At 31.8% G+C, this 19,148-nt stretch overlaps 1 protein-coding gene across 1 annotated transcript in view; it reads right to left on the bottom strand.

The window, feature by feature from the left end:
- Nucleotides 1-19,148, bottom strand: part of LOC132558143 (cytochrome P450 3A8-like) — a 32,788-nt gene that overhangs the window by 10,434 nt on the left and 3,206 nt on the right. The window contains exons 2-8 of the mRNA XM_060222673.1: nucleotides 8,216-8,303; nucleotides 7,511-7,607; nucleotides 6,985-7,037; nucleotides 6,328-6,424; nucleotides 4,777-4,893; nucleotides 2,246-2,334; nucleotides 1,759-1,904 (exon numbers count right to left, since the gene is read on the bottom strand). Of these exons, the coding sequence (XP_060078656.1) occupies nucleotides 1,759-1,904; nucleotides 2,246-2,334; nucleotides 4,777-4,893; nucleotides 6,328-6,424; nucleotides 6,985-7,037; nucleotides 7,511-7,607; nucleotides 8,216-8,303 (687 nt within the window). The remainder of the gene's footprint in view (nucleotides 1-1,758; nucleotides 1,905-2,245; nucleotides 2,335-4,776; nucleotides 4,894-6,327; nucleotides 6,425-6,984; nucleotides 7,038-7,510; nucleotides 7,608-8,215; nucleotides 8,304-19,148) is intronic.

The following is a 19,148-nucleotide window of genomic DNA, read 5'->3' on the forward strand; positions in this document are numbered from 1 at the left end:
TGTAAGCATGTTGGTATGATCTTATCAGAAGATTTGAAGTGTTCCGGAGCAATGCAGAACGCATGCATAAAGGGAAGAAATTCATTCAATCTGATCACCAAATTTGGATCGGATTGCAAAAGGACGAATCCATTAATAACTGTAAATTTGTACAAAAAGGTGGTTCTTCCAAGCGTATTGTACGGATCGGAGTTTTGGTGTAACCCGAACAAAAAGGACATACAGCAAATCCGGGTATTTCAACTTTAGATAGCTAAGAGAACACAGTGTCTTCCAAAACATACCCGATCAGACATAGCAGAGTCCTTGTTAGGTCTCATAAGGATAGAAACTGCAATAGAACGGCGGAAACTGAATTTTCTGTGTTCTCTCATCAACTTACCATCATATACGCTAACTAAAGACATTTTAGTTCGTAGACTGTATCAGTATCGCGATAACAATGGGGAAAGACAGATGGGATTTATTCCGGACGTTAACAAACTCTTACTGAAATATAAATTGAACAGTAATTTAGATATCTATTTGGACACTGTTAAATTTCCGTCTAAAACAAGCTGGAAACAGAGCGTTAAAAATGTGACGTTGTATTTAGAAAACGAACTACTTGCAGACCGTATGCAGAAAGACAATGATTTCCTACGTTTCAAGGAAGTACATGGAAATTATGAACCATGGATAATGTGGACATTTCCGGTTAAATCTCAACGTGATAGTTCCGTGGTACGATATTCAAACAAAATCTTGGCGACTATTCCAAACTGGATAGAAGGTCGATGTCAACTATGTGGATCTTCATACATTGACATCATACTACATATTGTGACGACTTGTGACGTCACACAATTTCTAAGAATTGAGTATATGATATCGATCATAGAAAGATGTGGCAACGAGTTTGGTGATTATCTAAATAATTTACCACATGAAGAACTCTTAAGGCATCTTTTAGGTAAAGATACCAAAGCTTTCAAACATTTAATAGACACAAGAACATTTTATCTGGAAAGCACAAAATATATAGCAAATGCCGCCACACTTTACTTTGACAAAACCAGAAATAATCTTATGGCCATCGCATAGAATTGTGTACATTAGATAATTGTGCGTTACATTTAAAAACAAAAGGACTGTTGATATTATCAGCTTTATTGTAACATGCATTATAACAACGGACAATTAGATATATAACTTTGTATAATATCGTATCTCTTATTAAGAGGAATAAAAAATTTGATTGATTGATTGATTGATTGATTGATGACCCAGTTTGGTTTAAACGACTTACCAACTGGCAAATTGCACTGCAACTAAAATGCCGCGCTACTCGACGGCGAGACTCCCTAGCCTGGATCATGCCTACAGCCCTTTCTCTCTGTACTTGTGACAGCCGGGGCATAATGATAAAGTTGATAGATAGCAAGATTCGATGATTTCTAAGTCCTAAGGATCTAAGGATCAGTTGTTAGTTTGAATGTTTATGAAATTCAAGCGAAGATACAAGTTAGTCGCAGAAAACCTCGTGACGCTCTTTCGCTAATGTAAAACATTACCATTTTCTAATATTGCACAAACGTCATTTTGTTTTCACTCATTTACAGGTATTCGCCAAGGAAACATGTTAACCTTTCTTTTTTTGTTGAGTATATGTGTCAATGTCTGTACGACCTTCTCTACACAGTACGTTACAAAAAAACTAAGTAGTAAGATTTACGTTTGTAATTTTATGTACACGTAAATAAAAATGGCAATGTTTACCTGCAAGAATTAGAGACAGATTAAATTTGTTGCAGAACAGATGTTGCAAATTGTCATAAAATATTCCTTTTTTCTTATCGTCGTTGTCCAAATCTAAACCGAATCCACAGGTAGAAATAACATTAAGGGCATACGTAAGAAAGAGTCTGAAATTAAGAGATGTTAAGTACAAAACACGCTGTAAGCTTCTGTAATTCAAAGTTATAATTCGAGGAATTTGATCAAAATAATGAAGTGAACTGCACCTTAAAGCTGTTTCGTCATTCTAGGACTGACAATGAGAATAAGGGCATATACTTTAAAACCTTGGAGGCGATTAAAGAAATCCAAAGTGATTGAAAGAAATTGCAAAATGCCGTGTAATGATATATAACAGTTTCATTAAGATGTGTTTTGATTCCTAACATTTGGATATGATCTATCCATTTAAATGGAATTACCAGTTGAATAACTCAAAAGAACGGAATTTTATATTTTTTGTACATACGATTTTGGGGTGATGGTGCTGTCAGCGGTTGCAGCCTTCTCGAACTCAAATGTGACAGACGCTGCGCATTTGTTAACACTTGCTGTCATCTATAAGACATAAACGACGTATCAATCCCTATATACATGTAAACATGCTTTATTTGACAAGTTTGCAATCACATTCTCCTGTAAAACACAAATAAAAATAAACCTGTAAATAAAAAAGGCAATAAATGATGAACAAAAAGTCCACAGGGCCTGTATCGCTCAACTGGTTTTGCTTGAATTAAAGGAAAATAAATTCTAAATTTCCAGGTACACAAGATAAAATATTGATCTCCCATTGTTCCACAGTTTTTTGTCCTTCAGGGGTAAGCCAAACTCCTGCTGTATATTAAATAGGGTCACAATCCTGCAATTCCTACAGGAAAAATGAAGAATGTGCTCTTTTTCCTCTCCTACCATTCCAAGAGGTCAAGACCCATTGATTTTTTTTTTACAAAAGTCATTTCCGTTTTGGGGGGTTTCCAATACTTATTTCTCATAGAGGCCGGCCTTCAGATGTTTCACCCTTTGAGACCACTCACCGATACATTGCTTTATGCCATCAATGTTGGATATATTTATTCCAAATTCATCATTGACGTATGTGCCTAATTAACTTATTACGTAACTAAATTATTAAACTATGAACGCCGATTGTTACAAAATGGATAAAAACAAATAAGAAGGTCGAACCATAAACTACCAAGATATTAAAACAGGAAGTTTATCACGAAATCAATGATTCCTTAAGCATTTTTTGGGTCAAACGTCAATTTGTGATGAACCAATGACATTTTGAATGTCTTATATGTTCAGCCCGTTAGAAATTATTTAGCATGTAGATAGCTTTACCTCTACCCTAACCCTGCCCAAAGATCGAAACTTCGCCATTTGTGCAAATTGGTATTTTTTTGCCTTGATGTATATCACTCCAATGGCTTGAACATACCAAACCATATGTTACATTCTAAACATTCATGTTCACATGAGCATTTTCTAATATATAACAACCCTCAGCACGCACACAGGAAATGCCGGCATGTCCTTGAAAGACTTTTACTATCAATTATAATTAGGCTGTTAAACACAATATATCATATGACCGATAGTACTAAACAAATCTTCCAACAACATATTATATACCCCATATACTCTAATATCACCAATCGTTCTTTGCACATTGCTTTCTACATTTTGTACTGATATAGAGACTTTAAACACCTAATACAATACCGTTCACACAAAGGAAGTAGATGTGTAAGTGCGGGTTGTTACGTTGTCTTTAGGAGAGACATCAAAACCAAGAAATCTGATAGAAATATACGACTTCCCTAGCACAATTGGTTGTTTGATGTTAAAAAAAGATGACAATAACTGATGAGTAAGACATTGGTATGTGTGCTAAGTGAATTATCAGAATAGAAAATCACAACCTGACGGTCAAACCGCATGGATGATCATACATGTCAAAATATTCAACTATTATCCATAGAGGATCTATTTTAAGACAAATCTTCCCACGCAAAATGCACGCTGTGTATGAAGAGTTTCAATCAAAACTCGACAATATTGCCCAAGCGCGTTAAACACCAACTCATCTTTTATCACAAGCTGTGGTGTCCGTGGTCATCATTTATTTGTTTACATTATGTAAACGGAAAATATAATATAATATAAAAAGAAATGTTGACTTCCCAGCTAAGTTACAGATCATTCGAAATCGTCAACGGATTTATTCTGTTAATTAGACACTTTGGATTTATTTTAAAATTTCAATATGCGGAACAAAAGACTGAAAAAAACATTAGTCTAATAACTAATTACAATATCTCTCTGACTAGTTAAGTTTATACTACCAGAGGTTTTCAGCCCCCAAATCATGGCACTGAGTGTGTTCTGTGTGGTTTAATATATGTTGGTGAAACAAAAGGAAATTTAAGACAACGAATGAATGGTCATCGTTCAACAGTGAACCGTGGAGAGAATAAATATTTGTATCAACAGTTCAAACTCCCGGAAAAAAAATTACCACTGTACGAAAGACCCCAAACTGAGCCCACCATGTTGTAGACAACGTGAGGAACATTATATTTGACTGCCGCGCCGTATGGTTGCAATGACCGTGTGGACTCAGTAGAAAGTTGACCAGTCCTGGATGGAGTAACACTAACGTTATGGCTTTACTCACTCCTCAAACTAGACGTAATCGTAGCCACCGACATTATGATAAATCTAAGGGATACACGGTCACGTTTGAAAATCTGATGGATACTTTACAGAGACCACTGGGTGTTCTAGCTCTAGCATGATCTAACTACGTTGTATTCATTTCCTCTCTCCGTGCTACGAAAGCTTCAAGTGGATGCAGCTAATAAATATTACATGAAATATCAATGACGTCATCACCTGACACCAACACATACTGAGTATCTACAGAAATATCGATAAGATGGTCTTTAAGACACAAATATCACTATACAATGGCTATCACTCTTTTTGACATACCTTTCGGATCTTTGGTGTATGGAACACAGGCATCAATAGCGATCGAACCCTTTTCCATTCTTCGTCATGTAGAAAACTAACCCCTTTATTTAAGGGATCAGGGAAAATGTCGGGTACCTGAAATTCACAAAAAAAAAGACAACTTTTCTTGCCAAACTTTAGAGAACACGATTTTGTAATACAACGCATTGTTTTCAAAGTTGCCTACACATATACGTTTAATCAAAAGATGGTAAAAATACTATAAATACTTTTCCAACGATAACATAACATTCATACTGTCTAGTCACCGTAATGCATTTCACCGCTTTTACTTTTCGGATGCAAATGAAGTGTACATTTCCCGTACTTTTTTCAACGCCACTTTATCGTATTTTTGTTTGTTTGTTGAGTTTTTTTTGTGTTTTTTATTGTTATATATGTCACTCGTATGACAGAATACATCTATCTCGCACTCTTCGAAATTTAACGATATTCTATCTTACTCGTGGAAAGTATGTGATATTAATCTGGATACCATACCGTACACCCATCATTAAAATACACACATATATATGTAAACTTATAATTCAAATAAGAGAACATATTGCAACATCCAGATAGCATAGAATGGAATGCTCTTCATGGATGGAAGCATCTGAAGATGCTTTACCAAAATAGTTTTCCTGATGTCATTATCTCGCGTTTCCTCGTCGAGAGGAGTTCACTGTAGTTTATGCAGGACAAGAGGCACAATCGGCCTGTATTGCTCACTTGATATTCAATGTTCATCAAAAATAGAATCACGTCACAAATATATTGACATATACACCATTGGCATTCAAAGTAGATACAGCCTGTCAAGTTAAAGAAATTTCAACAACACAGAATTTCTAATTCTCTTATACTCTGATCCTAGAAACTAATCATCCAAACATCATACTTCAGCACCGTTTGAACATGCGTCAAGGTCATTTCGTTTTATCTCGGTACATAAGTACATACCAGACAAATGCCGTGCCTCTAGGCCTTTTAGTTCATGAGGAGAAGACGTTTCAATGTTTTAGAAAACATGACCCCTTAGACATTGAAAAATTACTTTTCCATGACCTTGAAAGCTACTCAGCCTTTAACATTTATATTTAATATTGTTTACCTCAGGTGACCGTCAAGGCAAATTGACCTTCATTAATTTCATTAGACAACAGGCAATTGGAGTAGTGGAAAGTATTCCGATTGTTACCTGAATGTTAATATCACTTACACAGCAGTTATGTTGTTGACCAATCAAAGGTCATGACATTGTGATGTCGCTAAAAACATGGCATGAAAGACATGGAGCGTGATACTAGTAGAGAGGTTATAACACAACAGATTTGACATTTCGATGACAACACTGTCACCATCATTAGATAAATGACCAATGTGAAGCGTATCAGCATTGAAGTATATGTAAGGATTGAGAGAAATGGTGCGGAATCAAATTAATTTGATGTCTGTACTATAATCTAGTGTAAACCAAGGTAACGAAAAGTGAAAGAAGGCTTATTTAACTGTATTTCACAAACTTACCCATCTGTTAGTGAAAATGTTGAACTTTTTCACAAGTACTTCGCTGATCATGGTCCTGTCTCTAATTACAACGTTTAAGATGAAACCGTTGTACCACCTGTTTAGTAAATAAACAATAATCTTGCCGTAAAGATGATCCATAGATAAAATTATTATTAACATTATTATTATTATTGTTATTATGACATTCTTAACGGCCGTCAACACATAAAAGGTCATAAGGGCCATCAACCGGTAGAAACACATAGCGATCCAAAAAGGTAATAACATCAAACAAACTAAAAGGTAAACGACAAATGTTTAAAATCTTATATGGTAATATTATCACTAAAGATTAAAATGGTAAGTCATATTCTATAATATAAGCAAATATCTTTCAGATAACCTAGACTTTTATAAATCAAAGTTAATTATATAGACCAACATCTAATTAACATAAAATATGAAAACAAAGCTTTTAAAACAGAAAACTATGACATCTATCCTTGTATCTAATAAGAGCAGTAAAGCGTTACTGTATTACTATAGGAGGCATATTTTCTAAATATTTAAACTGACGGAGTAATCTTTTTAAAAACGTTTTTCAAAACCTCATGAAATTGTCTTTGTATTTCATTATAATGAGAGCAAGTCAGAAAGCGTGAAGTAGACACTTACCCCACCACATTACCATAATGCTCCAACCAAGCTGTTTCTGTTTGTATCAGGCCCTGTTGAAACCGGCATAATGAAGTGTTAATAAAATATGTATTTTTAAGACAACAAACTGTAAAGCCCAGTATTTAACACAAGTCATCTTGAAACATTCAATTTGATAAAGGTTACCTTAGTACAATGAATTCAACATGTAAATTTACAATTACAAACTATTATATAATTTACAATATTACTTATTTGTACATGTTGGTTGACGGTTAAACATCCAATCTTACATAAAACGTACTTTGCAAAAATATATTCAGCTTAAAAATTTACTGTAGTTTTGCTTTAAACATTTAATAATATGTGTTAATCGAGAAAAAAAAAATAAACAACGATATCTATTTGAACGTAGGAACACCATCAAGTCATCTGATCAAATTTGAAGAAAATACGACGGATGAAGATTTCCCATCAATATGTATAAAGATATCAACAACAACACCCCAAAACTTCTGAGACGTAACACAGGTCCAGATCGTACTTTGCGGAAAAGCTTGTGGATGCTCCCGATGATTGGAAGCGATGGTATCATTTGTATACCGCCTTCCTCCAGTTCACGAATCTTCCGTTTGTTGTACCTTTAACAGAAAAGGCAAAATGTTTTTAAATTGATATTGATGACATAAAATAGTTATTGCAGACGTGCTTAATGTCCGTATTCACTAGACCGAATCAAAATTTAACGTCTATGACTGCATCCTTTGTCATGACTTTAAATCGCCCATATTTCAAAAACACGTCATCTCACCCCTTCTGTTATATTCGTGAACACAATATTTCGCAAACGCTGATCTGGAAAGATGTTTGAGGCTGGACGTGATTGTGCTCGGTGGTTTTCCTGTGGGTTCCATTGTTATGTGCATTGTTCTCATTTTAAAAAATTCTAGTCCGCAATATGAGATAGTTCTTTAAGGATTCTAAAGATGTTTGGATTTTAAAAGTATCAAGTAGTATGTTTAAAGGTATATATAAATTCAACGGCGGAAAAATAAAGATGTCATCAATTGTTGTTATTTTCGTATTGATCAGAACATTACAGTTTACGCACCAACCATTCACTCTGTTATATTTGTAATGAAACTATGAATGATGGTAAGAAGTAAGTCATAAAATAACAAAGTGAAGTAATTAGTTTGATAAAGTCAACCATATCCTGTAATAGCAAAAACCACCAAACAAAAGATACCAACGTACCAAAGATAGAGAAATCCTGTTACCACGGCCAATACGGCTGTCCACACGTTCATCTCTGGCAATAGCATTGTTGAATATACCTACAAAGACAAGTACACACTGCTTTATACTTCTCACGTGTGGTTAGCGTGTGATCCAGGTTTCGCTAGGGAATGTATATCACACAATGTTGGCAAATGAGAGTCGCTATGCTCGCAAACAATTGAATAACACCATTAATTTCAACATTGACGCCATTGATTATTGAGGGTAACATAAAGGGTTCACGATCACGACTCCTAAAATGTTGACTTTTTTTGTAATTACAGTGCATGTTAAGATAATATAATGATAACGTGGTTTGTTCAGGTAATGTCTTTATAAAAGGCAATATCAGATAAATATGACACAAAACTTGTCGAATAAAAATACTGCAATATCTGAAAAAAATAAAAAAACGTTGCAAACGCAATGCTCAACCATTTAGCAATTGGCGATGTATAAACATTTTGACTGTCAGAATTGAGAACGAAGCGTAATTTATATGATATTAATTTATACAAGGTAAAACAGTTCGGTTTCCTAAGAATTGCGATTAATGAAAAAAAATATAAGCAATCAGTGTAAAAATATTAGCAATCGACGTGAAAATATTAGCAATCGATGTGAAAATATTAGCAATCGACGTGAAAATATTAGCAATTGATGTAAAAATATTAGCAATCGATGTGAAAATATTAGCAATTGATGTAAAAATATAAGCAATCAGTGAAAAATATTAGCAATCGATGTAAAAATATTAGGAATCGATGTAAAAATATTAGCAATCTTTGTAAAAATATTAGCAATCTTTGTAAAAATATTAGCAATCTTTGTAAAAATATTAGCAATCGATGTAAAAATATAAACAATCAGTGAAAAATATTAGCAATCGATGTAAAAATATTAGGAATCGATGTAAAAATATTAGCAATCTTTGTAAAAATATTAGCAATCTTTGTAAAAATATTAGCAATCTTTGTAAAAATATTAGCAATCTTTGTAAAAATATTAGCAATCGATGTAAAAATATAAGCAATCAGTGAAAAATATTAGCAATCGATGTAAAAATATTAGGAATCGATGTAAAAATATTAGCAATCTTTGTAAAAATATTAGCAATCTTTGTAAAAATATTAGCAATCTTTGTAAAAATATTAGCAATCTTTGTAAAAATATTAGCAATCTTTGTAAAAATATTAGCAATCGATGTTAAAATATTAGCAATCGATGTAAAAATATTAGCAATCTTTGTAAAAATATTAGCAATCTTTGTAAAAATATTAGCAATCGATGTTAAAATATTAGCAATCGATGTAAAAATATTAGCAATCTTTGTAAAAATATTAGCAATCTTTGTAAAAATATTTGCAATCGATGTGAAAATATTAGCAATCGATGTTAAAATATTAGCAATCGACGTGAAAATATTAGCAATCTTTGTAAAAATATTAGCAATCGATGTTAAAATATTAGCAATCGACGTGAAAATATTAGCAATCTTTGTAAAAATATTAGCAATCGATGTTAAAATATTAGCAATCGATGTAAAAATATTAGCAATCTTTGTAAAAATATTAGCAATCTTTGTAAAAATATTAGCAATCTTTGTAAAAATATTAGCAATCGATGTTAAAATATTAGCAATCGATGTAAAAATATTAGCAATCTTTGTAAAAATATTAGCAATCTTTGTAAAAATATTAGCAATCGATGTTAAAATATTAGCAATCTTTGTAAAAATATTAGCAATCGATGTAAAAATATTAGCAATCGATGTTAAAATATTAGCAATTAGTGTAAAAATATCAGCGATCAATGTAAAAATATGAGCAATCAGTGTAAAAAAATATTAGCAATTAGTGTAAAAATATCAGCGATCGATGTAACAATATTAACAATCAGTGTAAAAAATACTAGCAATTAGTGTAAAAATATCAGCGATCGATGTAACAATGTTAACAATCGATGTAAAAATATTAGCGAAGATCAAATCAGTGTTTTGTTCTTATTATGCCGTATGTTTATTGACTTTGAGTTTGGATTATGAGTATGTTGATATGTTGGTATGTTATTGATATTTTGTTTTGCAAATTTTAGTGCCTAATTTGAAAAAAAAAAGTACTGGTTTTGTAAGTTTATTATAATAAATTAGCATTTGAAGGAAAACATAGAACAGAACCTTTCAAACCAGAGCATGTTTTGTTATATCAGTGCACATAAAAAACAAGTCATTGCTTGTATTGTAGGTGAAAAATACTCATTCTTAACACCTGGTCATGTTCTCTTTGTACTATTATTCAGGCGTCTCCGTGTAAATCTTTCTTTTGTTCCTATTTTGTCATAAGTTTATTGAATTGGAGTTTGGATTATGAGTATGTTGACAAGTTGATATTTGATGGTTTTTTTATTTATGGTAAGTAAAATTTAGTGCCTGATTTTAAAAAAGGTACTGGTTTTGCAAACTTATCTCTTCCACCGCGATTTTTTCCTAGCTCTTTTCGTCCGCGCAGCTTGATATCAGCATACATAAAGAAATATCTTAAGGTGAGATAAACAACCAGCTTCCGTAAATATGCCACCTCGTGTACATATATATACATTTGCTGTCTGTCCACACTTCTTCATCTGAATTTCGACATCAATTTCTGCCATTTGCATTTTTAGCCCTCTCTAAGCTTTCGCCAGTTTAAGCGCATAGAATAACTGACAAATTCATGATTAATAAATTCACTGTATGGTGTAGCTTAATTTGTTATTTGGAAATGCCATATCGAGTTCTAGTCCTGTATTGTAATGTGTTATTAAGTTCTGCACATAACAGCGGAACCCACCGGCAAACCAACGAGCACCAATCACGTCCAACCGTTATTTCCAGATCAGCGTTCGCGAGATAATGTGTTCACGACTTGTGTTCACTTTAAAGTTTTATCTCCTATAATATCCGATATATTTTAACATATTTGAAATAACATCTAGTTTTTGTAATGATGTTCATTTTGAAATAGTAATAAAACTGACACATGTGAAAATTTAATTGAGTCAACGTGCGTTATGTCTAAATTATCAAGAAGTTTGAAATTTGAATTTCACATTATTATACAATGTTTGCATCTTATCTTAACGTTTCATCAATATAGTATTTGATGATTAGAGATAGATAACGTGTATAAGTAACCACGAGCTATTTATCATATTAAATGGCTCACTCTACTACCACATAGTGAACACTCTTTCCTTCCGGTTGATGCTGACAATAGAATAGAAATCGAAGACTACAATGTGACGTTTCGACTATGACCAAGTGTTAAACAAAGTGTAGCCGAATTGACTTTAGTACATTGTTACCACCTTTTGTATATGTTGGTCTATAATCTGTTTACCATCTCGTCACATTACTTTTTTCTAGTTTTAAGTGTATTATTGTACGACCGAAACAGCTGGTCGATTCCTTACCATCTCGTACACTGCTTAAATCAGTACTAATACGCTTCCCTCTGGTCATTTTTCTGATGAAGGTGACAGTGTAATTAGCAAAACGTCACTCTAATGTCTTCCTGGTTCTGTTAAATGAACTTCTTTTCTACTTTTCAATATACATACACATTTCTAATGCAATCATTATACATTGATAACCGGTATTAAACATTAATTAGCATATTTTGGTTAGGATATTTGTAAGTGCTACATCTTGTAGATAAAAATGTGCATCGGACTTTTTCTCGTCAAAACTATATCATTCTGCCTGCAGAAATACCCAAGCCATAATCGGTCTGGCCTTGAAAACATTAATGCAACAATTGCCACTGTGCAAGAAATTATGTATGAAGTCATTTAATATCACTGTACAAGTTGTGTGAAATACATATCAACAAATAAGATATTATGACATCAAATATGTATCATTAAATGCAATATCACGGTATGAATTGTGAATAAACAAATATTCTGTATCATAACTTATGTGTATCGACAAATGCAATTTCATTGGATGAAAAGTGTAACAACAAATTTTATGGCATGAAATGTATATCAACAAATGTCCTATATTCTATTCTTATACTACAGCAAGTAATTCATTTCAATAGAATATTTTTCTGCAATTTGTATCATCAGATATAATAATATTGTAACCAATGTGTATCTACAAGAATAATATTATTGAAACTAATGTGTATCTACAAATATAATGTTTATGAAACTAATGTGTATCTATAGATATAATGTTATTGTAACTAATGTGTATCTACAAATGTAATATTATTGTAACTAATGTATATCTACAAATATAATATTATTGTAACTTATTCGTATCTACAAATATAATATTATTGTAACTTATTTGTATCTACAAATATAATATTATTGTAACTTATTCGTATCTACAAATGTAATATTATTGTAACTAATGTGTATCTACAAATATAATATTATTGTAACTAATGTGTATCTATAAATATAATGTTATTGTAACTTATTTGTATCTACAAATATAATATTATTGTAACTTATTCGTATCTACAAATGTAATATTATTGTAACTAATGTGTATCTATAGATATAATATTATTGTAACTTATTCGTATCTACAAATGTAATATTATTGTAACTTATGTGTATCTATAGATATAATATTATTGTAACTTATTCGTATCTACAAATGTAATATTATTGTAACTAATGTGTATCTACAAATATAATATTATTGTAACTAATGTGTATCTACAAATTTAATGTTATTGTAACTTATTCGTATCTACAAATGTAATGTTATTGTAACTAATGTGTAAGAACAAATGTCATATTTTATGTTGATCTTATCAACAAACGCAATATGTGAAGCAATGTTTATCCACAAATACAATTATTGGGTAGAAATATTATACTATTGTGTAAACAAATGAAAAATTCTTTAAGTATGTCAGTAAATGTAACATTTTATTATAATGCCTATCAACTATTTTTTGTTAAAAGTATTGCTGATCAATATTCTTTTTTATCAATCTTGCATTATAATATTATATAATAGATTAAGTCAAATGTGTCATACACGTGTTAAAATATAATACCTAGTATTTGACGCATGTGTATTGCATAGGAAACAATTTTAAAACACTAAATAAACATATCACACAGGAAACAGGTGTGTGGTATATATGATGCGTTTGAATCTGATTAATCATTATCTTCCTAATACACCTTCAAATGTTGAATTGTCGTATGTTTCCTAACCATGACATTTAAAAAATCGTCACCAGTACGTTTCACAGAAATAAAAACATACTAAACGCTCCTAATTGGTGGTAGTATTGATTTTATACTGAAGCACGTGCTTGTTCCAGATTGAAGACATGTTCTGGGTAGACACATTAATATGAATCATAGATATATAACGGGTATATTTTGGTGATTGTTCAGGGATTTATCTTTTTAGTTATTATGAGAACTGCAACAGAAAGTCACTGAAAAAGCTCTTTTTGCAATAATCAATGTATGTTGTAATGTATACATACTTTTATATCGAAACACAAATGTACACATATAATCCCATGGCTCTGAAATCTTAAGTTTACATAAGGCATCAGATGCTGAGTAAGATTTGTAAATGATAATTGGGTGTTCGTAAAATGCTTCCTATTGTATGTAGTATACTGAACTCGGTAGATATGCTTTACATAATCCCTTAATGTAAAATAGTTCAGTACTGGTTAACGAACAAATCGAGAAATATATATTACATATCACTCCTTAATGTAAAATAATTTAGTACTGGTTAACGAACAAATCGAGAAATATATATTACATATCACTCCTTAATGTAAAATAATTCAGTATTGTTTAACGCAAAAAAATCGAGAAATATGTATTACCAGCAGGTTGTGTTGAGACGGTACACAACATTTATACATAGACCACTGATTCTCAGAATAGATAATAGAGATATTTGATATTAGTTAAGACAGGTAGCTAAAAATCCGTATGACTTTTAAAGAGAGAATCAATGAGGATTTGCAACAAGACTGTATAGCTGAAATAAATTCTCAGAAAAGTTACTTATTTATATAGATTTCTGAGTAAAAAATTATGTTTACAATACCTAAGAAAGTCAGAAGATAAAAAAGTTTGATAGAAATTGCTAAACATGATTATTGCCACTCGTAGTTGTTGGTACGTATTAAACACTAATATCACATGGAACTGAGGAATGTAATGTAGAACAAAACAGTAAGTCGTGCACACTTTGCACCGTGTAAGACATTAGAGACGAATCTCATTTCATTTTAAAGTGCCTTCTCTTAATCATTACGAAAGAAATTGATAAAATCATTATCATAGAAACACGAGTATATTCAAATCAGATATAGCTGTTACTAAGTAATAATAACAGGATATTTCCAACTTTTCATTTTGTTTTAATTACAAAGACAATACAATTGGATGAGCTGTAATCTCACTAGTATTAATTTTGTCATTTGCTTTTCTTTTTATATCAAATTCACCAATTATGTTCATTAATCCTATTAATATGATGTACATTTATAGTAACTAACATCCATATAGTATGGTCGCTTTCTTCACCTGAATGATTCGTGCTTGTGTGAATGTATTGTGATTTATTTTAAATGCACTGTAAATATGCCCATATAATTATCAAAATGTTTAATTTACTTGTGCGTCTCTGGTTCAATCACTGATAAACCGAAAGGTTTAAAGTTATAAATAATTGAATTGAATCTGTATTTAGAAAATTCAGTAGTGGCATTGTCATTATATTTATAACGTTGGTTGTGATAAAACTGAACAAAAACACCAAAGAACTGCAGATACAAATCAAGTTGAATGACGGAAAGCATTAAAACAAAGAAATTGTCTACGATTCTCAACAAAACTCACGTGGTTTTGTTTACATGAGAAAGTGGGTCATGATCAAACAGACTCGCATCGTTATAGTCGAAAATTGTATTTACTGGTTCGAACAGAGACTTAAACCGTGTTATACATCAGTTAGAAATAATATGTTTTGAAAAGACACAAATAAATTCATTTCACGCTTTCAAAATACTGTATCTTTAGCAATATTTGTAGCTTATATAACTTGAATATTTCTAATGTTATTTCAAGCATAATACTTACGTAATCGATATAACAAAAACTCCTTTCACAATTGACTTAATGTAAAACATGAATGCACTATGTACTTACATGTACAAATATGTAACCAGTAGTCCATATATGTTTATCCCACCATTCACAACCGCATACATTAGAGAATAATGATTAAAGTGATCACACGTCTAAAGCCTCATATTGGGTATAAATAGTAACATGAACGTCAGCGAATGTGTATTTATAGGTACCTAAGTGTATGCGTGAACGGGCTTAAATAGATAAACAAAATGATATAGAACACACTTTAGTATGGACAGATATATTTCCTACATCATTCCATGACAAAATCATACTATCAAATGTAAAGTAAAATTTACAAAATGGTTTTGGAACGTATTTAATGATGTTTTCCAGAGTACGTGATATTTTTAACGGACTACGCATGCCCGAGATATAATTATAGCTTTCCTTCTCAGTTCATCCTCTCGTACGATTATTTATCAAGGGAAGTGGAGATATAAACCGCAGTTATTTACGTTTTCATTGTTTGTTGAAAGAAAATCCCTATTGATTCGTTTCACCTTATAATCTTTAAAGTTATTTAAAGAAATATCCAGAACCAAACACGCTGTTATACACTGCAAAATAAACCCCAGAAATCCGATGATATCTAATGTAAAAGGGTATTAGTACGGAAGTAAGAATATGCAGTGTTAAATATAAAAATATAAACACGAGTTCAGCTACAAACTGCAACCACTTGTCTGAAAATTAATTTAACACCACGCTACAAATATCTTGTGATTTGAAGCTCATATGTATAACGTTTTCTATTCATATTCGAAATTGTTTTATTTATAATTTAAATTAAAATATGCTGTTATACTTGGGGCTATATTATCTTAATCATTAAAAACATAAAAGCATGCTTATATGCGTCATTTACACCTAGTAATAAATAAATATACACTTGTCATTAATATTAATATTAATCAAGTGTTTTTAACAATACTTGACAGCTACAGTTGTTTAAACGCCATTAATTGTCAATAGTTGAAAACGATTCACTTTATCCAGTTATTTTTCTTTGTTTATTTGGTCTCACATTTCTTAACCGAACACATGTCATGCTTCATAAATCTTCAAATTGTACACTTCAGGAGTTATTGTATAAAATAGTGGTAAGTTTATGGGGTCTTAAATTAATGTACTTTGTGATTGTATTATATAAAACTTTTCTTGGAAAGGGTCACAACAGTAATGACAGTAGCATATAATTATAGAGTTTTTTATGATTTTCCCTCTGGGGATAATTGATTCGTGCTAACGATGTCAGGTCACGGATTACCCTGACCCTAATCCTAACCCATCCCTGCAGGAATAGGATGTTCTTAATACAGACACATCAAACAGACGTTTAATTCTGGTCAGTTAGCGTCTTATTAACCAGGGTATTTTACAACAAGGATTCACGCCTTTGGTGAAAGTAAACTACATTTAAAAATCAATAATCGGATCAATGAATAGAAAAGTCGATAAGCATACCTGCCGTAAACATGGCCGAAGGTCGAGCAAAACCTAATGGCATATTAAGCAGACTTGTCGGGTGTGCCTACGAGACTCCGATCTTAGACTAAAACATACAGGTAGATAAAGGGCACAGCGAGATACTACAGAAACGTATAATTACATGTGTTTATTCACTAAGGATGTTTACAACAACGTTGAGTCTGCCGATAACAAACCACTGTGCCTACTTAATTTGCTTTGCTGTATATAACTAAATGTAGCGGATTCTAACGAATTTAATAGATGAAAGATTCGTATCCATCAACGATAAAACAGCTGCGTTTCAAAAGGAAGCAATTTATACTGAAAACATGATATAACATCAAGACATCAGTGTGATAAGATGTCTATTTTGTTCTGTTGGTTGTTCACTAGCTATTTCAGAACATAATAGAGTATAAAGTCAACAGATAGTAAATTAAAACGAGGCTGAAACATCTATACGATTCTTAAGTCAGCGTTTGGAGTATCACGTGATCATGTATTCAGGGAATAATGCGCATGTTATTATTCCTCTATGACTTTACTGTGTAATCAGGATAAGGACACAAGTAACGTTGACATCATAGCAGAAAGGTAAGTTTTAAAAGTATGTTTAACATTAACGTGATATGATAACAGACTTCTGAAAAAGTATGAATATATTGTAGACTTTTACTCCTTGTATTTTTTACAGTATAAATATTTATTTTGTTCATGTTTTGTCCTAGTTTTATCAAAGTCGGCATCCTCTTTTATTTTGTATTCGTAAGCATAGATCAATTTACTTTCCTAATATGCATTACCAAAGTAAGGTACACTTTTATCTATTTTACTTCAAGATAGATTTGATTTTAATGAATATAGGACATTATTTCTATATTGTATGCTGATCAGTTAGATGAAATTTAATATTTATGTCTATGTCTTCATATTGAATTGACAACAAATGTCATGTTGGACGCGATTTTCTTAGGTTGACTTACCTGCCTACAGTCAGATATTCATAGCCAACTGCACTGTAAAATGTTTACTACTATTACGGAGCATGAAAAAGTCAATTGTTCGTCATTCGATTAGTTGTATGGATCAAACATCCACGCACCCAAGTCTGTCTGCTGTATAGATAAAATAGTGCTATTAAACCGAATAAACGTCTCGAAAATGATCAGAGCTTCACACTTGTATTCATTTGTAGAAAGTGACAGTTATTTACACAATGTTCTTGTTAAAGGATACATATATTTCCAACGGTTTGCAAATACCTTTTTTCCTTCGTTGTTTGTGTTAGCAATACATTCACGTAGTTTAGTTAAAGAAATGTTCCGTCTATTCTGTAATACATAATGGCTGCAGCTTTAGCTATATTTCCATTGTACAATAAATGTTTATAATGATATTGATATGTTATAATACTCAATTTCAACACGTACACATTCGATAGCTAGCAACCATTCGTGCGATAATGTGAAACTACACAGAAACAGTCTACAATTTACAGTCCGATGGATTTTCTTTTGTATAGACATATGATTTAGATTTCATAGGAGAAAACGAGAATTTTAGTGCAGAAAGTTTAGGTTAATTAAATGGATATAGGGCAAATGTCAGCGAAATAAGCGTCGATTCTAACATAATTAAATCGGTTTTCACTTACCTGGGAAAAATATATGACAGGCCGAAGCCCATTATACTAAATCATACTGGTTAGTTTTGATAATCGACCCACTTATTTATGTTTCTCTGTTAATTTGCCGCTTTTACGAGTCGCGGCCCTTCTTTACAAAGCACTTGTCATGCTTAAAAGATATTTCAAAAATGACATTTCGGAATGAGATTAATGCGTTAAACAAAAAGGTGTTTTATTAGGCCTTGGTTTACTATAATTTGTGATTTTATCATTAAACTGATTTTAGAATGGGTCACCAAATTTATGACTTTTCTTCGGAAACAAATATAAAATGATATTCATCCGTGTAAATAATGGATTCATGTGGACGATTTGCGGTCATACTGACGGGTCTGAGAGAAATAACACGATAATTGTATTATGCCCTTAATATACAGTGTTAATGGCACCTTTTTTATAACCCTTCAATAATCTTCCAAAAGATGGTATGTTGTACCTCGCTTGTTTTTGACCTTCTGTAAAGAGAATGATGCAGATAAAACCAAAGAGTCCTATATGATTATAATGTTCTAAATATAGACACATGAAACAGACGTTTAATCCCGGTCAGGTAGTCTTA

The sequence above is a fragment of the Ylistrum balloti genome, unplaced genomic scaffold (genome assembly GCF_031769215.1).
Source record: "Ylistrum balloti isolate Yb309-2 unplaced genomic scaffold, AGI_CSIRO_Ybal_v1 Utg370760, whole genome shotgun sequence".
Lineage (NCBI taxonomy): Eukaryota > Metazoa > Mollusca > Bivalvia > Pectinida > Pectinidae > Ylistrum > Ylistrum balloti.